The sequence below is a fragment of the Ambystoma mexicanum genome, chromosome 10 (assembly GCF_040938575.1).
Source record: "Ambystoma mexicanum isolate Mex_15411 chromosome 10, UKY_AmexF1_1, whole genome shotgun sequence".
In the NCBI taxonomy this organism is placed as follows: Eukaryota; Metazoa; Chordata; class Amphibia; order Caudata; family Ambystomatidae; genus Ambystoma; species Ambystoma mexicanum.
The window spans coordinates 294,170,687-294,195,001 of NC_090932.1; the positions used below are offsets into that span (position 1 = coordinate 294,170,687).

At 45.3% G+C, this 24,315-nt stretch overlaps 1 protein-coding gene across 2 annotated transcripts in view; it reads right to left on the reverse strand.

Annotated features, from left to right (window-relative positions):
* Positions 1 to 5,827: 5,827 nt before the first annotated feature.
* Positions 5,828 to 24,315, reverse strand: part of LOC138491371 (glypican-5-like) — a 1,558,016-nt gene continuing 1,539,528 nt past the window's right edge. For both annotated transcript variants that reach the window (XM_069617865.1, XM_069617864.1), the window contains one exon: positions 5,828 to 8,933. In XM_069617865.1, the coding sequence (XP_069473966.1) occupies positions 8,737 to 8,933 (197 nt within the window). In that variant the 3' untranslated portion in view covers positions 5,828 to 8,736. The remainder of the gene's footprint in view (positions 8,934 to 24,315) is intronic.

Genomic DNA, 24,315 nt, shown 5'->3' on the forward strand with positions numbered 1-24,315 from the left:
ATGTAGTCCTACTCACACATTTGAGTCCAGGTGAGGGCCTTGAGCCACATTTCAAACGAGGGGTGTAATCGGCACTTCCAGCACTGCAATATGCATTTCTTAGCCACCATAGTTGTGACGTTTAAGAATTTGGACGCCTTCCTCAACTCAGGGCCATCCCACAACCCGAACAGGGCGGCCAGTGGATTGGGAGAAATATGGGATGAGGTTATCTCAGCCAGGGCTTCCATGACGTTCTCCCAGAACGGGGCCAGAGCTTCGCAGGACCAGAACATATGAATGTGGTCTGCATCTGTGGATTTACATCTCGGGAAGGTATGAGCCTGGCTGTGTGTGAACCTCCCCACCCTGTGCGGCATGTAGTACAATCGATTCAGGAGCTTGTATTGCATGCACCTAAATCTGGCGTTTAAGGAGACCTTACGTGTATGTGTGCACATCTTATTCCACATTGCATCAGTAAGGGTTAGACCCAGTTCGTCCCCCCACATAACTGCAGCATAACTTTTGAGATTCACGGGTGGCGTTCCTCTTTTCTTAGCCATTAAATCTAGTTTAAGTGACATTTGCCTTTCAATTTTAAAGCCGATTCCTCTTTTCACTGCTCTATTTTCCCACTCCGAATCAGTGCATTTCACCCATTTTTGTATTAAAAACCGTTTGGTTAATTTTAGGCGGCAATAGAAAAAAATGCAACTTTGACACATGTCATTTTGCTGCAACATGTTTTAAACATGCCAATAATTTTCGAACTGTATACTTTTGGTGATCCATTCTTTGTGATTGTTAGTGTCTTTGCATTGTTGCTTTAATGAGGAATTATATTTGCTTCAAGGATTTTAACACACATTCATTATTTAATTGTCCATTTCCGAGTGTCATTTCTTAACATTGCAAGGGGTTTACAATCCGTTTATTTCTCTTATTTAGGGAGGGAAGGTCATATTTGGATTCCGATTCTTGCCTATTATACTTGATTACCTGCTGCTTCTGTTTATCCACTCAGAATTGATTATTTTTGGGTTGAGGGAACATTGCAGTGGGAAATTCTCACTTGGGTGCTATCTTTCCTAAATCAAAAAGTGCTTCCATTATGCTGTGCTGTGTCTATGTTCCACTAGCAGGTGAAATACAGTGCATTGCTCACATTCTCATTGTAATAATCACCCCATTGGTGGTGATTGCTGCCCCATATTAAAAATGGTATGATTTCTTTTGAATTTTAAAATAAATAAATAAATATTGTACTTTACCAACTAGCCTGGTTCATGGTCCATTGTGACCCAGGGTATTTGAAAAGGGTTTGTGATATGAGTGGTGCACCATCGCAATATTGAATCAATAATAAGATAAGCATTTCAGTCGTGCAATGCATACTAGGCCGAGACCAAGGTGTGTGTCGCCTGATTGAAATCCTTAACATAACTCCTTACAGTTGTTTGGATTGTACAATACAAACCATTTTGAGAGTTGTAGATATAGATTGGGCCTCATTATAAGTTTGGCAGTAGCCTTACCGGTAAAACCGGCAGGCTGCCGCCAAACTTGCAAATTTTTCCGGCTCCCAAGTTTGGGCAATTCCCAGGGCATTACAACCCCAGCGGACCCGGGAATTGCCCATTCCTGGGCGGCGGAACATATTTGTCCCCATTCCCATTGAGCCCCATAGGACTCAATGGGAATGGGGAGATTGGATGCACCGGCACCATTGAGAATGGTGCCGGTGCATGCGGCATGCTCTGCTTGCAGGTGCCGGTACGTCCGCCAGGTCAAACCTGGCGGGCGCAAAGGCACCCGCAAGCAGAATTCGTAGTGTGTCGGTCCAGTAGCTACGGTACCCGCAAGCTTACCGGTACCGTAGTTACCAGACAGGCAAACCCGTAATAAGGCCCATTGTCTTCTTTTGCTTAAGCTACTTTTTGACAGTAAACATCCCACCTTGTGTTTAGCATCCATGGCCTTTACTATCAATACATTGACTAGGCACTTCAGACCTTTCTTCTTCATAGATGTGAAACACTGTGTCTACATTTGGCGTTTTGTCTTCTTTTTCTCTCACCCATCTGTGGCTTTGCCTACCATTTCGCAGGCTCCTTTATGTAGTTGCTCATTTAGAGTTTCCCTTCGCCATTTTAACTTCTACACAATCTATTTTATGTTCACTCCTTTTCGGCATCAGCAGACATCTGAAATGTGGGTCCGGGAAGGGAAAGTTGTGCTTGCTTCTAAACACCATTTTAGCGCACACCTGCGGAAACTCTGTGCTTGACATAACCATAAACATTACTTTAATATCGTAAAATGAAGCATGATATTTCAACCTTTGTTTTTCTGAAGGGAAATTCGTTTCTATGATGGCCTAAAAATGCATGGGATGTGTATTTGCACATGTCCGTTTGAGCGTGAAAAGTGATTGTTTGGCACATTGTGTGTATTAGAACTACCACCAGTGAGAAAGGGGGTTGCAAACAAAGGCAACAAGGGTTCTGGCTGATTTGCATAATAAAGAGAATTTTGGGAACGTAAGAATGACCACAGATGTTTATGTCTGACACATACATCAGTGATAAAAGAGTTGTGTAATTGAATCACTAAATACTCAACCGACACTGGGTTTTGTACTCATTCCCTTTTTTTAAAAACTTTTATAAAAGCCATCCTAACAATAAACCTTTTGTAAATATCATCCATAAATATAAGTTGGACCAGCAAGGGCTTCGGATGTGGGAGAAATGCAACTGCTAGTCACTTAACTCGTTCTCAGGGCAGAAAGGTTGTCAGTGCATTGTGGATCAGTCTAACACAGAGAAATACATTCAATTTTTTAAAACGACTAATTGTAATGCTGCTTAGGCCCAGATGTAATTGTAAAAACGCCACTGGAACAGCCATACGTTGGTGAGTAGAGGCATATCTTATAAACAATAAAATTAAGCACAGATGAAAATAAATCAGTTCAATAGATGTTCCCACAGCGTGTGTCCCATTATGGCATAGACGTGTGTATCGATTGTTGGGTATGTGATATGTGAATAATGTCAATGATCTGTTTCCCAAATATGATAAGCAACTTAGAAATATCATTCCCTGCACTGTATTACAAACTATACTTGCACAGAACAGAAACTGCTCTGAGTTCTTCAGATGAAGGAGTTAATGCTGCTGATTATGTTAGATTTAGCAGCAGCGTTTGATACAATATATTTAGATCTTCTGCTTGCTAGATTGTGTAAGGGTGCTGGAGTTAGATCTTATGCTTGCTAGATAAGGGTGCTGGAATTAGATCCAATGCTTGCTAGATTGTGTAAGGGTGCTGCAGTTAGATCTTATGCTTGCATGATTGCGTAAGGGTGCTGGAGTTAGATCTTATGCTTGCAAGATTGTGTAAGGGTGCTGGAGTTAGATCTTATGCTTGAGAGATTGTTTAAGGGTGCTGGAGTTAGATCTTATGCTTACGAGATTGTGTAAGGGTGCTGGAGTTAGATCTTATGCTTGCTAGATTGTGTAAGGGTGCTGCAGCTAGATCTTATGCTTGCAAGATTGTGTAAGGATTGTGGAGCTAGATCTTAGGCTTGCTAGATTGTGTAAGGGTGCTACAGTTAGATCTTGTGCTTGCTTGATTGTGTAAGGGTGCTGGAGTTAGATCTTATGCTTGAGAGATTGTTTAAGGGTGCTGGAGTTAGATCTTATGCTTACGAGATTGTGTAAGGGTGCTGGAGTTAGATCTTATGCTTGCAAGATTGTGTAAGGGTGCTGGAGTTAGATCTTATGCTTGAGAGATTGTTTAAGGGTGCTGGAGTTAGATCTTATGCTTACGAGATTGTGTAAGGGTGCTGGAGTTAGATCTTATGCTTGCTAGATTGTGTAAGGGTGCTGCAGCTAGATCTTATGCTTGCAAGATTGTGTAAGGATTGTGGAGCTAGATCTTAGGCTTGCTAGATTGTGTAAGGGTGCTACAGTTAGATCTTGTGCTTGCTTGATTGTGTAAGGGTACTGGAGTTAGATCTTATGCTTGCAAGATTGTGTAACGGTGCTGGAGTTAGATCTTATGCTTGTGAGATTGTGTAAGGGTGCTGGAGTTAGATCTTATGCTTACGAGATTGTGTAAGGGTGCTGGAGTTAGATCTTATGCTTGCTAGATTGTGTAAGGGTGCTGCAGCTAGATCTTATGCTTGCAAGATTGTGTAAGGATTGTGGAGCTAGATCTTAGGCTTGCTAGATTGTGTAAGGGTGCTACAGTTAGATCTTGTGCTTGCTTGATTGTGTAAGGGTACTGGAGTTAGATCTTATGCTTGTGAGATTGTGTAAGGGTGCTGGAGTTAGATCTTATGCTTGCTAAATTGTGTAAGGGTGCTGTAGTTAGATCTTATACTTGCTAGATTGTGTAAGGGTGCTGCAGCTAGACTTATGCTTGCAAGATTGTGTAAGGGTGCTGGAGTTAGATCTAATGCTTGAGAGATTGTGTAAGGGTGCTGCAGCTAGACTTTTGCTTGCAAGATTGTGTAAGGGTGCTGGAGTTAGATCTTATGCTTGAGAGATTGTGTAAGGGTGCTGGAGTTAGATCTTATGCTTGCGAGATTGTGTAAGGATGCTGGAGTTAGATCTTATGCTTGCAAGATTGTGTAAGGGTGCTGGAGTTAGATCTTATGCTTGCGAGATTGTGCAAGGGTGCTGGAGTTAGATCTTATGCTTGCAAGATTGTGTAAGGATGCTGGAGGTAGACCTTATGCTTGCTAGATTGTGTAAGGGTGCTAGAGTTTCAGAACATGCTCTGAAAGGTTTTCAGTTTGTTCTGTGCAATCGCTTTCAATGTTTACAAATGGGGAGTTTCATTTCAGATTCTATTCCAGTGCCCTACAGGTTCCGATATATCGCCATTGTTGTCTATTTATCGACATGCAAGCCCTCATGCCAATTTTCACTAGGTATAAGAAGTGCTACCATTCAAATGCAGATGACAGCCAGATTTGTATGCATCTGCCGACCCATTTGTTTGGGCCTAAACATTTCATAGGGGAATATACACAGCCCCCCCCCCCCGTTTATTTGGTTTTCCTATGACAATTACACCCAAGGTCAAGAACCATGGGTGTATCCGGCAAGTGACTAGAGGGTGTGATCAACAGGTTGGAGCAACTGTGCAATCAATTTTTTTAAATGTACGGTTGCTTCGGCACACTCCTCCATGTATCCCACCTACTGATCATGCTGTGGTGGTGGGCTCCCTGGTTGATTCCAGGTTGGACTATGCAAACGGCTGGTTAGGAGGCATACCTGGCAAACAACATAACCGATTACAGAAGGCTCAAAATGCAGCAGTCAGACTTATTTTTATACTGCTCACAGCGGCACCAGTCTTTGCATCCCGGTTCTCCCTGAATTGGCTAACGGTCAGGCAGAGGATAGACTTTAAAATCTTATGCTTGGTATTCATGTATAAATTTGCAATTCTGTATCGAGCCCATCATCAGTCGGCCCGTGCTCTTGGTTCTGCTCATCTGCACTTGCTATCGATCACAACATCTCATTGTTTTTCTAGAGGTGTTAGACGATTTTCTGTCTATGAGCCACGGCTATGGAATTCACTAACTCTTTCTCGGTGCAAACTTACCTCCCGTACGGTTTTTATGAAATCTTTGAAAACGTGTCTCGTCCAGTGATAGGCCCTAGTTGCGTTATGTTGCGTTATTTTCAGACTGGTGATCACTATTGGTAAAATCAGCACCTAGATGCGCTTCAGTCCGCCGAGCACGCGATACAAATGTAACATTATCAATATATACACATATTTAGACACATACACTGTAAACAAATAGACAAGACACTGTTTCATATCTGTCCAGAGCGTTGTTTAATGTTCATATCTCCAGCACACTTTATATCATATACCTTTCATAAAACAATATTTTGATTAAGGAATCAGAATCAATTTCTTGGCAAACGAACAAACGTTTGTACATCGGTAACTTGTTCCTCAGCTTTTACAGACGTCGCGGGACACTGGTTATTATAGTTCATGCATCGCTATTATCAGTTGGACAAAACATCATCGATATTACAAATTGAATTCCATTCTTACAAATCCAATCGAGTTGTTAGTCTATAAAGTAATGAAGACTCCGTGGACGAAGCTATAAATAAATTTGGGGCGCGCAACACCCTCAGTCTAGTGATATTTATCCCCCCAATGCCGGTGACAAATCCTGGACGTTCTTCATTGGAATCCATAGAGATATCATGAGATAGACCCATGACAAGATATCATGACTGATGTCACGCTTCCCAGCTGTATGCTAGAATAAAACTTTAAAAAAACTATTGTATATAAAAAATATGCTACTAGTGCCTGACAATCTTATTTCTTCATACAAATGCCTATGAAACAGTGAATGATATTGTTCACTCCTATGAAATATATTGCGGTGGGCTGTAAAGAACTGCTCGATTGAAATAATGTTTATAGCTGGCTTCGCTGGAAGCCAGAGGGGGTCCTGCACCATCTGTACTGTAGAAAGTCACTGCTTCATGGACTGGGTCTACCATTATCAAGGAAATACAATGCCAGCGTCAAATTAGATTTCTCTCCAAAATATGTGTGACTCTCCTCGGATTAGGAAAAAAAATAATAGAAACCTCCAATCACGATCCTTTTTTGTAATTCAGGGTAGAGGTAAGAGTTGGACCAACGATTACATTATATTTTGGGCCCTTCGGATTAGTGGAGATAACCTGAATACCTGCTGGCTCCAGCAAGGGGGAGTAGAGCTCCCTCCACCATCTAAGATCAGCCCAACACTCCAAGAAGATGAAGAGTATGGATCAGTTGATGTGCCACCTTTACCTGCTCCCCCTTTCGCTGATATCTCATGTTATACAGTAATGATATGCCCCATCACCACTGCAGTGGTCTTCCAGTGCCTGGCCTTGTCTGAAAGATGGCATATTATGACCCTGCCAGAGTGTTGCCAGACCTTAGTCTATGAAACGGAAGGGGAGGATTGGGGAGGGAAAAGAAATGACATAATAGAATGACCAACATCAAAGAGGAAAAATAATTGGAGTGAGTGTGAGGGGATATGGTTGTTGAAGTAGGGATGCATGTTTCTTCAATGTAATTAGTTATTGGTAAGCATGAGTGAATGACTCAGCTTGCTTTAGAGCAGAGATTTATTCTAATGGCATTGTCTAGAACTGACAAAGCATGGCACTAAATATAGTAAATTGCTAAGGGGTTGCGTGATGGGCTTACAAGGTGCTAAATTGTGCCCTAGTAGTGTGGAGGCTTTCACCAGATTTGTTTGTAAGAAACAATCCCCTTATCAAGTGAGAGCACTGAGTCTTTTTCAGCAAAGTGGCATTAGCAGTGCTGAGCGGCACGGAGGCCATCTTGAAGTGTTGCTACAGGTTGAGAAGGCCTTCGAGTTAAACGTATATATGTACATTTCCATGAATTACTTACAGGAAAGTATGAATCACAAGAGAAATACCCCTGTTACAAAATAAAACACATATTTTGACTTGCCTAACCTCATATTTTACTCCCATCTTTCGAAGGGCAGCGGGAAATGATTTTATTTGAAGCCCTACATAAGGTGCCTACAATGGGTGACAAAGAGGCGATCACAGACGCCTGAGCTATGGGGGTCCTATTCCGAGACGTGTCAACAAACAATTAAGGAGGCACTCTCGTATCGTTACTAATATCTGTGTGTTGAAGCAAAGAAATACAGAAGGCTGTTCCAAAGGAGTACAGGATATCGGAAACACGAGAAAATGGCAAGATTCCTAATAGTTCCATGTGAACAACCAAGGTTGGTAGGCTTCTTCGCTTCATCTGCAGTATACATTTCACACATGAAAGCACCAGGCTAAACCTTCTCGCTCTCTTAATAAAGAAATGGTGCTTCTTGCAGCAAGACAGTGAAATTCTGCAGCCCCAGGCCATGAAGATTCTGCCAATATCCTAAGCATTGAAATGAACAATCATACCCAGAGAACTCCAAAGTTCCAGATATTCCCAAGAGAGAGCCCCGCGAATAGCCAACGACAGAGGCATATGTGGTCTCAAGCTAGCAGTCACGTCCAGCTGCTACGTGCAAAGCAATGCATAAGTGTCCCAATTCCCACAAGGAAGGCCCTAAGGCTTGACGCCGGGGCTTTGGGAGGGCACGTGACAAGAGCTACAACAGTATCATTCCGCCATTTCGCACAGAGTGGATCCGAAGACTTGTTCAGCTGCTTGGAGAGCTCCCATCTGTATTTGTTCCCTAGATTCGGGGGTGGGATATGTAGAGACCCTTGGCACACCTCTCTCTCAAACTTAATCCAGTGATGTACGGCATTGTGACTTAGCCTCGGCCTACTCTCATCCAAGACCAATTCCTTAGGTGATCTTAGAGAAAATCCTGGTTTCTTTGACCTCGAGCGTGGTTTCATGCAAAAGAATTCCAAACGCTGAGGATGCCGGGCGCTTGCCAATAATATCTGTTTTCTGACAGCCAGCCTTTCAACCACACTCATTGAAACTGATGAGCTCACCCTTCTCATATCTTCAGCAAATAAGACATCATTAAGGGTATTTTTGTAAACTACATTAAATTCTGGGATTATAAAACAATTGCAGATTACTTTTTTTTAGCAAGTAATCTAATGTACCTTGAAACACTGAGCAAAGTAGTGAACTTTGAGTTGGCAAGGCTGCAAGACTCAGGAAGAGGAGAGCAACTCTTCTCTGAGCTATAACAGATGCTGTGAGAAGAAGATCAATATTGTAATGATGAACACAATGGAACTGGAGGGCTGGTTGGCATTGGCTCCAGGACTTTTGTGCTTTAAAGAGGGCTTTGTAGTCGTTTTAACAGTAGGGTTGTCCGTCTTGTTCACCGCTGGCGATAGTTCATCTTCTCTTTGTGCTTTTCCTAATTTTTTAGCATCTGAAAAATAAATAGGACTCAATTCAATGTTGTTTTACTTGTGGATATTATGTTAATTCAAACGTAAGTTTTTTTTTTAAAACAGTGTGCAAACGGGAAAGGTAAACAAAATGAGAACAGACAATACACACAGACCGCAAGTGGCAGGGTTACACTAATACATACAAAACAATATTAAATGAATACATAAATCTTCATCATGCCATCAAAGAAATAGTTAGGGATGTCTCCCAAGACAATATGCTCTTTAAAAGAAGGGGCTAACTGTTTTCTTCATTCAGATTTAATATTCCCACAAGAACACTAAAGATGCTCCATTGTTTCTAGTTTTGTAGCACAGAACAAAAAACATATCTCATTTATGGGGACATGCCTTTATATTGCCAGCAAATTATATAAATCCAAAAGCTAAAGGCGGATTTCCAACAAGTCTGCCTACTTCTCGTAAAAGGGACACCCACTATATATTTTTGGAGTTCATGAGGCATATCAATAAAATGGACTAAGCCATGGATAGATTAATGCGCAGCCATGGGCTCCATGTCCGCTTGATGGCTTCATTCTACCTTAATATGTTTCACCAAAGACCCAAACTGTGAATTAGACATCTTACCTTTCATCAGATCCGCACTTAAGACAACGATTTTGACATCAGTCAATGCTTGGGTTGCAAGGTTTGGTGATATCCTGCTGGTAAATCCGGCGGGATACCACCAAATGATATAACTGTTACTGGCACCTGATCTGCTGGAATTACTGGTAGATTACAAGTGCCTGTAGGGGCAGTTACTTCCCATTCCATGGAGTTCCATAGGACTCCATGGTGGGAGTTATGTTATGTTATGTTACCTGGACTTGTAAAGCGCACGGTCGCCCGAGGGCATCATGGCGCTGGTGAGGAAGCTACCGAGCAGGAAGAACAGTGGAAGCCAGAGAGCTAAAATAGAGTTGTTTTCAGGGCTTTCCTGAAAGCCAAATGGTTAGAGGTAGACTTGAGTAGCAGTGGGAGGGTGTTCCACAGCCTGGCCGCAGCAATGGAAAAAGCTCTGCCACCGAGTCTTTCCCGGTTGTACCTAGGGATAACCAAGAGGTTGGTGGTCGAGGAGCGAAGATTGCGTTCCGGGATAAATCGGACAAATTTGGTTTGAAGAAACTCAGCTCCTAGGCCCTGGATTGCCCGGTGGACAATACACAGTGACTTCAACTTCACTGGCTGAGCCACTGGAAGCCAGTGAAATTGGCGAAGCACTGGCGAGATATGTGCTCCATAGGGAGAGCCTGTGGCCAGTCTAGCTGCCAGGTTCTGCATGCGTTGGAGACGCTGGAGAAGGCCCACCGGCTGAGAGAGGTACAGGGAGTTTCAATAGTCCAACCATGAGAGGACTAATGGAGCCACCACAGGAGGGCACATAGCTTCTGGGATCATAGGAAGGACCCTCTTAAGTACCCTAATCTGGTGGTGGGCGGATTGACAGACCGCTGAAACCTGATTTGCCATGGACAGAGAGGTGGAAAGAATGACCCCTAAGTTCTTTACTTTGTCCACTGGACAGGGCAGGGGCCCAATGAAGTAGGCCAAAAAGCGGGGGTCCATAGTGATGGGCTGGGAGGACAACCCACCAACATCACCTCTGTTTTATCGCCATTGAGCTTGAGCCAATTTTGGTCCATCCAGACACCGACTGCTTTTAGACAGTCATGAAGACAAGCTGAGACCTCGGTATGATCCTGATCCAAATGGATCAGGATTTGAGTATCATCCGCGTAGGAATAACAATTGAGTCCATACGAGCGGATAAGGCAGATATAAATATTGAATAGGATAGGGGAAAGAGACGATCCCTGGGGGACACCACAAGTGAGGACACAAGGGGAAGAGAGGAAAGGGGGCATAGTAAGGGTCTGAGTGCGGTCTGTAAGAAAAGAGGTGAACCAGGCCAGGACTGAGCCAGAGATCCCGATTTGTGCTAGACGTGAGAGGAGGATAGGATGGTCCACCTTATCAAATGCGGTGGACAGATCCAGCAGAATCAGAGCTCCCACTCCACCTGCATCAGCAAGTCTGGACATATCGTCTTGCACTGAGACAAGCACACTCTCCGTCCCTCTTCCTGGCCTAAAGCCTGCCTGGGCAGGATTAAAGATCTTAGAGGATTCCAGAAAGGAGGACAGAAGGGGCATCACCAGAGATTCCAAGAGTTTAGACAAGAACGGGAGCAGGGATATGGGGCGAAAATTAGAAGGGATAGTAGGATCAAGTGACGGCTTCTTGAGCAGGGGAATGACCCTAGCAGATTTGAGCTCCGGCGGAACCGATCCAGACTGGCAAGAGTTATTTATAGCCGCTGTGATGTCGGACAGAATGTCTGGGGCAATTGTCTTCATAATACTTGCCGGAATAGCATCCTCTGGGGAGGAGGATTTAATTTTGAGGATCACTGCTAGAACCTCTGCCTCAGTGAACAGAGGAAAGGTAGACCAGCTAGCAGGGGGGTCAGTGAGGGTGGGTGGCACAAAGCTGGTAGTGCAGGAGGATTGCATAGCAGGAGATTTAGCAATGTTAGATCGAATCACATCGATTTTCGTGATAAAAAAAGATGGCAGGTCATTATATAGCGTTTGCGATGGTTTAACCGTAGAAGTAAGGGGCTCAGAGGAGGCGAGTGACTGGACAATAGAGAATAGTGTTTTAGGCTTACATAGAGCACTTTCAATTTTTTGGCTTTGGTCAGTTTGACATTGGCTAAGTAGGTAGAAAGACTAAGCTTGTACAAGTCTTTAAGTAAAGGGTCATAACTAATCCGCCATTTGCGTTCAGCTTGTCTGAGTAGCAGGCGGGCGCTTTTAAGCTGATCAGTAAACCAGGGCTGAGAGAGTAATCTCCGACTCTGGGTAAGTTTAGTTGGAGCAAAAACATTGGCGGCGGACACCAGCGACATTGAGAGCGTAGATAGAGATACAGGTCCCAAAGAGGTGCACTTAGAGACGATACAGGCACCGAGTGCCTTGGGATCAACTGATCGCCAGGAGCTGCCAGTAATACAAGCAATTTTTGCTGGTGATGTGGCAGAATTACCTCCAGCTCTTGACTGGAAGTAATTCCGGCCACCCAGCGGCAAGCTTGGAGTATGCCGGTGCAGAAACGTGCAGGTCAACAGAATTAGTGCAAGTTAATTCTGCACCGGCATACTAATAATGAGGCTGTTTGCCTTGACCGGCTGTTAAATCGAGCAGGTATCAAGAAGTGAGCCCAGTCAAGCCAACTCTTATCTCAAAGGACAGTGAGTAGAACAACCTTAACATGCTGGCCATCACTCTGGCACAAATGGAGAGCAAATTCAATTCCAAGTGTATTGCAGCTTTTAAGTGGAGGCAGAGTGTCTTACACCCCCCACCCCAAACCCCAGAAAACCTTTCCACATCTGCACCCTCAGTTGGGTCAAGCCAGATAATCCTCCCTCCGGCTCCATAACTCTGCAGTAAAATAGATAATGGGAGCAATCTTGCAATTGTATCAGTGAGTTATTGGTGGTGTTGAGTTGACAGCTGAAATAAATGTAGTTTCCGGCGGCCCATTAAATGATAATTCAGTCACTCTGACGTGTTCTAATGTGAGAAACCTGAAGGTGCCTCCCTGACTAGTCCCCGGGATCTGTCATCCAGGTGCCCAGGACACGGCCATCACTATTGGATCCAGTTCCTGGGGGTGGACCAGTGTGGGAGGATCACCTGGATGGAGGTCTTGGGGGAGTGGAAGTGGGACACCGACAGGTGAGACGCTGTATCCCCTTTCATATAACACCTTTTCCCCATCTCAACACGTAGGATGCTTGGAAACTCTACCCCACCCCTTTTTCCGACACAAACACTTTCTTGCACCACGAAAGACAACAGACTAACACCAGAGTCGTTTACCTGACATGTCCCATCACAAGGGTCAGGCAGAGTCAGGCAATTAATAATAACCACACACACCTGATGGCCTTTTCCCTTCCCACATGGATAAAACGTGGAGGATGAGAGCACACTATGAGCAAGAGAGACCGCACAGCAAGACAGCTATTCCAGGACGGCAGTTCAAGAGGAGGAGAAAAGCGTCGAGAACCGAACGGGGTGACAAGGAGAGAGGCAGACTTTCCCTTTTTGACCCAGACCTGCAAACACTCCATAAAAGGATTCATAAGACCATGAACAATAGCTAACGTGTGCTGTAGCAGATGTAAACGGAGCACAGGGCCCTCCTCCACTAATGACCAAAGCAGGGAGAGACACTTGCTACAGTGGTAACTTCCTTGACTCCAGAGACAAGAAAAGCCAAGCGGTTCATCACAGCCACTTAGTCTAAGGGACACTGATAAGAAACAGAACTGTGTTGAGCAAAAGTTGCAAATGGCAAATTAAGGGAAATCAAAGAACTGCTAATACTGCAGGGGAAAACCAGCTGCAGAGGGGTCCAGTGCCACGTGGGTGCTCACTCAAAAGATTCTGGCTGATCCCCCTTATTGTTGAAACTACTGATACCAGAAGGCCTTAGGAGAGCTGCAAGGAAAAGGTCAAAGTGGTCATACAGGGGTTGCGTAAAACCCCCTGTACAGTCGATGACCGGCAAGTAATTGGAAAGCTAAGGGGAAAATCATGTATTGTGATAAAGTAGAAGGAACTGTGTGACTGGCAAACGTGAACCTTGAGGGATGCCTGCAGAACGGGGTGAAGCATGATGCCCCAATGAACAGTGTGTTGAGAAGAATGAACCCGACAGAGGGATGTCCACAGTGGATTGCTTAAAAAGACATTGAGACTTGTGAATGCAACAGGTGAAATCTTTTGAATAAAAGCCGTAGTGAACCCAAAGGAGGGAGGCTGACATTTGAGGGCGGTCTGAGCCCGGAAGAGGGGGACCCTGGGGTAAAAGCTGTGACCCAACGTACATACAGAAGAGGAACTTTTGTTTTGTTATTTTGAACACATCAGGTCCTTAGAGGAAAGATACTTTTTTGTAGAAAAGAGACTTAACCAGCGAAGAAAACTGAGAACGCAACTCTAGTCTTGTGCTGGGAAAGTCCGAGTTTGTGCTGTGCTCAGGAGTCTCGCCTTGTCCCATGCTCAAAACGTCGGGAAGGGAGTACCCCGGCTATAACATCCTGACTTATCATTTGTGAAGTGTTCTTTCTTTCTTGTGAACCCTATCCCACACTCTTTTTTTTGTATTTAGTTGTAAGGATTGGCAATAGGTTTGTTTAGTATAGGCCCTTTTTTTATGAGATGCCACAAGGACCGCCTTATTATTATTTGATGGTCGTAGCTTGCTCCCATCTTATATTTAGGTTTACAATGGTTCTATTTCCAACCTGCCTATACAGTTTAATAAACACCCTTGAACTGAGATCACTTGTGTTTGTCTTTACTGTTGCCACCATGAGTTCCTTACACTGGCCATGAGAGTTGATAAGCCAACAGAAGGCCTAAAGGACACATATATTCTATTCAGCCCAGCTTAACCTCATCCAGCAACCAGGTTGGTAATTGGTAAGTATGTTCATGCTTTCCTTGGGCTATATGTTATGTTGCAGCTCTGCACATATATGGCAACATTATCAATCCTATTTGGGAGATGCTAGTCTAGTCCTGTTTTTAACTTTGCATTCTTGGACTTGTATTATTGAATTTGAATGTTATACACATTCACTCACTCCTGAAGAAGCACTCTGCTGATCCTTCATCTCCGGAACATTACCGCCCGATCTCTATCACTCCTTTCTTGGGCAACCTCCTGGAAAAGCTGGCCATCCACCAGCTTACTCTCCATACCGAATCTGTTGGTTGTTTCCTTGACCATTGGTCTGACTTTAGAGCAACCAGAAGCACAGAAACTGCTCTCCTGAAAACCCAGGAAGACCTGCTTTCAAATCTTGACTCTAGCTTTCCTTCTGTCCCCATCCTCCTTGATCTTTCCTCTGCTTTCGACACAGTCAACCATGCCATCCTGATTGATCACCTCTGTGACAACTAGGGCATCACAGATCAGGCCCTAGCATGGTTGACCTCCTTCCTCTCTGATCGACCCTCCCAGGTCCAACTGGGGTCCTTTCGCTCCACCACCTCTCTCTCCACATGTGGTGTTCCCCAGGGCTCTAACATCTCACCCTGGCTCTTCAACCTTTACTTGGCACCTCTGGCTCATCTCATCTTTACCTTCTCTCATAACTTTCAGTGTTAAGCGAATGACAATCAGCTCTCCGTCAGACTCACCTCAGCCTCCTCTCTTCCCTTGCTTATTCCTGATTGTCTACCCGCGATTCAGGAATGGTGTGCCTTTAATGATCTCTGCTTGAACACCAGTAAGACTGAGATCCTTCTCATTGGGACCCCTGCTCCTGCTTTCCCTCTTTCACCCGGGCCGCCATCCTTGGGCCCTCTACCTGTGCCTTCCTGCCAGGCAAAAAACCTTGGTGTCATCTTCGACTCAACCCTCTCCTTCTCTCCTCACATCACAGACGTCTCAAAGAAGTCCAACTACTTACTAGTGACACCTCCTCAGAGGTATTCTTCCTTTTCTCATTTTTCCCCAGAAGCTCACTGTCTCCAGAGTCCTGGTTCTCTCTAGGCTGGACTACTGCAACTGCCTCTTTCTAAATCTTCCTGCCTATACTCTTCTCCCTCTGCAACTCATCCAGAAAAGAACTGCAAAACCTGTTCTTGGCCTCAAGCCCAGGGATCGTATCTCTCCACTCCTGAAATCTCTCCACTGGCTCCCGGTGGCTGCAAGGATCAGGTTCAAGACCCTCTGCATTGTCCACAAGGCTTTCTGGGGCCGGGGACCACATTACATCCAACTCTCTCTTCCTAAGCACTTTCCTTCTCGAGCCCTCTGCTCATCCACCTCCAACCCTCAGAGGGTCAGACGCTTCTCCAGGCTGAGAGTGGGTGGTAGATCTCTCTCATCGGCTGGTGCCTCCCTCTGGAACAGCCGCCCTGCCTATCTCAAACTTGAGCAGGACCACCTCAGGTTCCAGAAGCAACTCAAGATCTTCCTTTTCGCATCTGCTTTCTCTCTCCCCTGATGATGTTCTTGTCTGCTGCACTCACTGGTTACCTGGCCCCCTCTGCACCCCGGGGACCAGGCTCCTTCACGACCAGTATTCCTATGCACTGCCTCTCGACCTACCGTGCACTAGGAACATCATCTGCAACCCTAAGGTCCCCTGCCTCCTTGCACCTACTTAGAACTGGCCACCCCAGCAACACTTACTTGAGCTTTGCTTATTGCACTCTCCTTTTCCCTCCCCCTGGCACTTCTCCTCTCCCTTCCCTCTGCACTTGCACGATCTGAATGACAAGGCCTAATAAGATCATTTGTTTGTCCTCCTTTTGTCTCCCCTTTCTTGTCTTGTCGCGCCTAGAAAAACTTGTATACAGGCACGTTATAAATGACTTATCATATAATATCATACCCTATCATATCATGACTACAAGTCCCAGAATACAAAATTAAAACTAGGCCTGGACTAGTGTTTCCTGAATGTAATGGCTCATGTTGTCATTTATGTCTGTATAATACTAAATAATTAGTTTTACAGTGTGATGCCAACCCAAAACATGACTGGTTAACAAACACTGTGGGCCTCATCACAAGTTGGGCACTATCCCGGCAATAAATCTGTCGGAATACCGTCCAATGCAATTACCGTTACTGAAACTTGGTTTGGTGGTCTTAGCGCTGGTTCCCAAGTTGTGGTGGTCCCTGGCTATTTTTTCGAGTCCATAGGACTCAATGGGGTATTTTCGGCGCAATTGCCGCAGCGATAATTGCGCTGTGGTAATTGCGCAAAAACATGGGTGGAAAGTCTGCGCATTGGCTTCCAGCTAAGAAATGGAGGTGAATCCTCTGAGTTTCCCCCAAACTCGGGATTGGGCGGAGTGCTAATGCAGAAGTAATAGCGTTACTGCCGCATCTTTAACGCACCGCCCAACCCCTGGCGAGGCCCTGTCTTCAAATGTAAAAGATGTGAGGGTTGGGAGCCAGATTTTGTTGAAAAAGAAGCCATGCAAGACAGACAAAGCAGCAGGTCAGAAATATGAAGATAGAACAATAGAGGTGCAAGGATGAAGCCCAGTTTCAGACCACAATTGTCTGGTCCCAGTATAGCAGGTTCGCCATTTTTCGGCTTGCCGAAATTCAACCCATGTCTCACGGTGGAGGACATTATGATCCACAATAGAGGCACTGGGATCCCCACTCGTTGTAGTTGGCTGAAATGCAGTTTGCTTTTCAGTCCGCCACGAGCTGCAGGAACATCTATTTGAGCATATTTCATCATTATAGTCTAAAGAATAAAACAACATTGCACCACTCAGCACCTTTTGTGAGCACCCAGTTGAGAACTAAGGTTTTCGCAAGCCCTGTTCTGTAGTTCCTCCGAAAATATCTTGGCCAGGCCTTTTCCAGTAATGTGTGGAAGGGCTATCAATTGATAATTATGGAGATTCACCCTCAGAGCCTCCTTATGAAAGGGAATTAGTATACTACCCTTCCCTGCCGATGGAATTATGCCAGTAGACAAGGATATATGGAAATGAGGACACAAATCCTCCGACCACCATGTGGGATTTGCTTTATGTGCTACAGTTGCAAGGCCACCAGCACCAGAGGCCTGGGGAGAATGTAATAATTCAGTGTTCTTAATGCTGGCCAATGAATTTGTGGATTCCTCCCAGGCAGTAGATGCATCACACAAGTGCTTTGGCGTAAAGCGCTATATAAACACAATAAACATAAACATAAACACCATACAAGTTGCCAACTCACCCCGCTTCCAGGATGTATTCGACCAAGCACCTCAACATTGGTTGTAGCATTCCCGTTGCCTCGCAAATTGAGTACCGGATTCCAAGAAAATGGTTTCAGTCAATGAAGCGAATGAGCCCAGCCATTGCTGTAGAGTAGAGGTCTGCAACCTGTGGCTCTTCAAGAATATTTGAACTACAAATCCCATCTGCCCTATCAGGCATAATCAATGGTGAGTGATCATGGAAGTCAAAAATCCAAAACACCTGGAGAGCCACAAGTTTCGGACCCCTGGTATATCGAGTAGTGCGTGTGCAATATAAATAATAGCGAGGGGCAATGTACCACCCGGCTCTAGGACGTTAGATTAGGGAACTGGAAGACGTGGTATATTGTAGGTGTTTACGCCTTAACAAGCCTAGTGCAGAAGAACGGGAACCCCTAACAGCTGGAACCGCTTGGGAGATCTACATACTCTGTAGAATGAGGGTGAGTATTTGGAACAGTTGCCTATCCCGTAAAGATGATGCATGGACATAAGTAGGAGAGAACCCATAAGCCTAGAGGCTTGTGTGAAAAGGACTTTCATTTACTCCTGTGACTGCAGAGGAAGGGCCAACGAGGATCAGGAAAGGAATCAGAAACCGGAGCCTTTAGTGCTGGAGGTTCAGCCCTCCAGCCCCTAGTTTCAAGCTTAGACAATGGGGCTGGACAGGAAATCTGGAGGGCCTGGCAACCTCTCCGCAGTTTGCATCATAGTGTTTTTCCACCTACTTGTCAAGTTGCTCCGCCGTTATTGACAATAAAGCAATATGACCCGAGCGGCGGGGGTATTAATTACCGACTCCGGTAATGCCCTGGGGCCCATAATTATAGGCACATGCGAAGCAAGTATTATCTACTATTATTATTATCTAGTATTATTTAGAATCTACTTGATCCATTTCAAGCTCTTCCGTAAACTCTATGAGACTTTAAGCATACAATAATTGCATTGATCACCTGCCTCGTTATTAACCTGGTAACTATGAGATCCATTGATCAACTCCCTGGGTAATATCCAGGGAACGGTGGTATTGGATTGATAATATCTCTATCTACAACATGGACTCCTCCACGATTCCATTGATGACCTCCAATTGCATTATCCAGGAACTTCTAGGTTGCTTTGACACCACCCCAGTGTATTATCTGGGTAAATCTGTGATGGCATCGAGAATTCCCCTGGGTTTTATTCAGGGCACTCTGGGGTTGCATTAATGCCCTCCCTGTTCATTGTCTAGGGCATTATGCATTCATGGCCTAGTTGTGTGCTTACCGGTACCGTTGTTACTGGACCGGCAAACATATAATGAGGCCCATTGTTTATCTTGTTTATCTTGCTTCCTTGTAGGGTGCAGTCCAGTGTATACATGGTAACCCCATCCTGATCATTGTGATCTTACATGTGCTTTCAGCCTATGTCTAAAGGAATTCAGGATTGTTTTCTTTTTTTCATGGAAGCATGCCCACAATCGCGTAGAAGCCAAAACACATGAACGCAAACAGCAACAGTGCAAGGGTATGTATTTGGTGTTGCAGGGCCCTTGCAGCACTCGCAGTCTGATTGGCCAGCATCTGTGGGGCTGTCCCTTGACCTGAAGCCCCCACACTGTGGGGCATGTGGGGCCTGAAGGGCCTCTGCTACACCAGTGTGGAAGTACCGTGACAGATGCAAGTGTGAGCTGGCACCTTTAGACAGGGGTTTTCACCTGAAAGTCATGGCTGAGAGGGCTGATTCTTCATGGACAACACGACCGAGTGGAGCCCTGGATTTGCATGTTTGCTTTCCACCTCTGACAGTAGACAGTTCACCAGACATGCTGTCCCAGGAAGCCCAAACCAGTCTTGCACCTTTCAAACAAGTATATATATATATATATATATATATATATATATATATATATATATATATATATATATATATATATATATATATATATATATATATATATATATATATATATATATATATATATATGTTTCTGTACTCAGCTGATGCAATTCATCAGTGTTAGGTTGTCCTCTGCTGTCCAAATGGCAAAGTGCACCTCTTTGTGCTCTTCCACAACAGCTATCATTTTGAAAAACAGAATAAGCCTGGTTCTTCGTGGTCAACTTCACCTTCCACTATTGCAAACATTCAGAATAATTTCACGTTACTTCTTTCCACCCCCACTTCTCTTCACACAGGGCACGGCGGTTCCAGTGTCAATGAACAGTTCATTACTTGCTCAACTTTCCAGTCTCAAAAGAAAAAAACGCTGTAGGACGAATGCCTCATCTCGAGCTAAAACTGAAAGTATGTATTGTAATTATGTTGCGCCTCAATCTTTGGGCAACTCTGCCATCAAGGAGACTGCAATGGAACAAGATTGACAATTACGCGTCTACAAAGACACATCAGAGAGGCCCATGTAATCATGGATCTTAATGGTCGAACACCGCACATACCACACTTTTGATCTGATACAAATATGCCTTTTAAATTCAAAGGAAGACAGTTACCTATACGTTTAGCCTTTTCAATGACCATTAATAAGTCACAGGGATCTACGCCCCCTTTGTGAAAGTGACCAGTGGTAATTCTGATATTTAAGATGTGGGACAGAAGTGACCCTATATATTACCGACCGAAATTCACATTTAACATCTGCTAGGACAGCGTATCTTAGGCCAGGAACAGGTAGTTTATTTTATATTTATTTGGTCGTTCTGACACATCTATCAGAAATGCTGTACAAAGCCAAAAATATAGGTATGGCCGTTAGTCCTGTTTAAGGGTGCCATTACATTTTTATAAAATAATGTTATTAGTGAAGGCAAGCCAGGTAGTTTAGGGGTAATATTTTGTGCATATAAAAGGTGGAGGTTTGATGACAGGGTGTACATGGTGTACATTGAAGCGATGGACCAGGCATACAATTATATATAAATGCACGGTTAATTAGCACCAGGGGAGGGTGGGCAGAGCTGTTTGGGGAGAGCCAAAAGGTAGAGGATGCCACAGCCAGGGGAGAAGGAGTGGAAGCAGGAGGGGGCATAGAGTGGGCGTGTGACAGAGAGGTTGCTGAGAGTTGCATAGTGGAGAGGTTTAGCAGGGCATGATGGAGCGATACACTCTGCTAGGTAGAGGGAGGCTAAGCCATGCGTAGGAGTAGAAACTTGAAGAGGAGCCATTTGACATTGGGGGCCATACGAGTTGAGAGAAGATCTAGGTAGGCTCTATGCAGGGGTGCACAACTGGTTTCATTTGGGCACCAAATGTTCCAACACAAGTCTCACACAGTGGGACAGAATCTCTGTGGGGATGAGTGGGTGGTAGAAGAGTTGGTTCGCAAATTTGAGTTAAAAAACACAGATTTTGAAGTGCCCTTTCAAATTATTGCTCTATTTTCGAACTGTAACATGTGTAAAGCATTGCTTTGTAAAGGCACCACTACTTTGACTTGTTTGTATTATGGGATAGAAATATTAAATAGGGTTAAAAACGGCATGTGTCAGGATAAAACCCGGACCTCAGAGTCTACACACACCGGAAATAATAGACACATAAAGGGAGAGAGAGAGAAAGAGCATAGGAGAGAGAGAGAGAGAGATAGATAGAGAGAGAGAGAGAGAGAAAGGTGGAGAGAGAGAGAGAGAGGGAGAGAGAGAGAGAGAGAGAGAGGGAACGAGGGGAAGAGAAAGCGAAAGAGAAAGGGAGAGAGAAAGACTGACTTTAGGCCAGACAACACTTCATCATAAAACACAGGTGTCTTGGAGGGCTATACATCATGTCCTGATGGGCTGCACCCACAGGCTGGATGTCGTGCACCACTGCTGTAGAGGGCGCATGTGAATTAACAAGGGGGTCCTGGGAGTCCCTCTGCCAGACATTAGTCCTGGTTACGAGAGACTTACCCAGAGTCTTTAGCTCACTATCTTTCACAGAGAAGAAATATCCCAAACATATCAGTCTTTGTCCTGCCCTGGGGCAGTCCAGCACCGAAATGCTGGGCAATTCTCCTCTGAACAAGATTACCAACAGAAACCCCAGACACGTGTTTCGGTCTGGTTGGACCTCATCAGTAGGGTGGATCTGTACCTCTCTAAGAATAGTGAGTAAGGGGTCCACTTCTGGATTCCCCTAGTAACTTAGGGTGAGACCCAAAGTTACTTAAATATGCAAATTAACAAGGGGGTCCTGGGAGTCCCTCTGCCAGACATTAGTCCTGGTTACGAGAGACTTACCCAGAGTCTTTAGCTCACTATCTTTCACAGAGAAGAAATATCCCAAACATATCAATCTTTGTCCTGCCCTGGGGCAGTCCAGCACCGAAATGCTAGGCAATTCTCCTCTGAACAAGAGAACCAACAGAAACCCCAGACACGTGTTTCGGTCTGGTTGGACCTCATCAGTAGGGTGGATCTGTGCCTCTCTAAGAATAGTGAGCAAGGAGAAACACGTGTATGGGGATGCTGTTGGTACTCTTGTTCAAAGGAGAATTGCCTAGCATTTCGGTGCTGGACTGCCCCAGGGCAGGACAAAGACTAATATGTTTGGGATATTTCTTCTCTGTGAAAGATAGTGAGCTAAAGACTCTGGGTAAGTCTCTCGTAACTGAAGTGGAAGAATGGAAGACCAGGCTCCCGTCCTTCACCTCTCGCGCTTGGCCTAGAGGGTCACGACCCACACACCCGCCGCGAGAAGAGTTTGTCCATTTGCCAGACGACCAGGTACCCTGGTACAGGAACATACGGATGTGTCCATCTGCCTGCCCAGCAGCCCGCACTGGCCATGCCGACACCTGCGGCACGGATCAACTAGACTAAAATCTACACGTTGTTAGAGATGCCATGACGACCTAGACAACGGGAAGCACATCTGTACAAATATACACACTGAACATTCCCACACCAATCTACACGAAGAATATACTCAGTGCTATGACGTAGGCGACAGGCATATTCACGGACGTGCATCTTTATTATTTTTACATAGGCTTTCAGAATGCAGAAACGCAAGACGCGTCATGAACTCATCTATAAAGCTTGCTCACGCTTCTCTTGAAACCCGTTACCACCATGAGAGGTATAATGGAGACACGATACTGGTCATGGAACTATATGCTACTATAACCTAAAGCACCTATGCACCAAACGGACTACTTATGCACCAGGCCCGAGTAGGCCTCAGACAAGAGCTCCCGTGGACATCAACAAAGCAAGAGTCAGGTTGCTGATCCTGCAGAAAGAGCCCGGTGGAGCAACCAGCCAAGGTCGCAATGTTGCAAACCCACATTCCAAGAACAAATCATCAAAGGCACGATGTTGCAACCTCGTACTCCGCGCACCAACGTTAAAGTCACACTGGCAAATTAAACCAGACGCGCAGTGGAAAAACAATATTAATTGTGCAGAATTCTGCCTCTTTCACGGTCCCTCCCCACGTGACCAAGCCGAACCTGACGAGATGCCAAACCCAGGAGAGAAGAGGCGTCTGGATCTCTCGCTACGGGACACAGGCAGATACACATGAAAGGCTCAATGGACATCTGCGACAGTGGGAGCGGTCAGCCTTCCAGCTATGAATAAGTCCTCACATTGTCTGCACGTACCCATAGTGAAACATTGTTGCAACTTGCAGGTACACCGAGAGCTGGGAACAGCGGTGGTCCCAGGCTGGGAAGCTCACGGGCGCACCAATCAGAACATGGGGCTCCTATCACTGACGTCAGTAATGTTAACCAATCCCCAGGAGTCTTCATGTAACAATTCTCATGTATCTAATTGTAGGGACAACCCAGATATACCACCTGACTACCCTTTGTCCACTAACATCGTTCTCTATATGTGTGCTATACTAACCCTACCACTCGAGCAACCAATTAAGAGTGGCGATATGTTTTTTGTTAACTTTCTGAAGTGACGCAAGTAGCGCGTCATAATACAGTAAAAAGGGCCTGCGAGCCCCACGATTGTGTGTGTGTCAGGACGAACGCGTACGCTCCTTGACCCATCCCTGCCGTTTTGTCTAATAAACAGCAGAGTCACCTTGCTCCTTGTGTGTGTCTCATACTCTATCTCATCTGGGATATACGGGAGGAGTTGGGGCCTCCCTGCCCGGAGGTCTGCGGACGGCCCGGCCGACCCCGGCAGAATTTCCCCCCGACAAGTTGGAGGCACTGCTGAGATCTGTTTAAGATCGACTTTTTATTTTTTACTTTTTCCAGGCACTCCCGTTGCGAGGAGGCCCGGCGGCGCGGCCCCCTCTGCCGTTGCCCCCTTCTGAGGACTACAGGACCATCGCGGAGCTGCGAGAAGACCGGACAGCGCAATCCGGATATTGGCCCTCTGGAGCCGGTTGAGAAGTATCCCGCCCGCGGTCGGCGAGTGTCCAGACGTGGTCCAGACGAGGGGAGGTGGCGAGCCGCTTGGAGGGGTGCACGCAGTCGAGCGGCCCTGCATCGAGAGAACTTGGTGAGCATGACACACACAACAAGCAATGTGAAATTGTGAGGGAGGGGGAGGAAGTAAATAAGGGAGGAGGGAGGTGTTGTGCAGATGCGCGGCGAA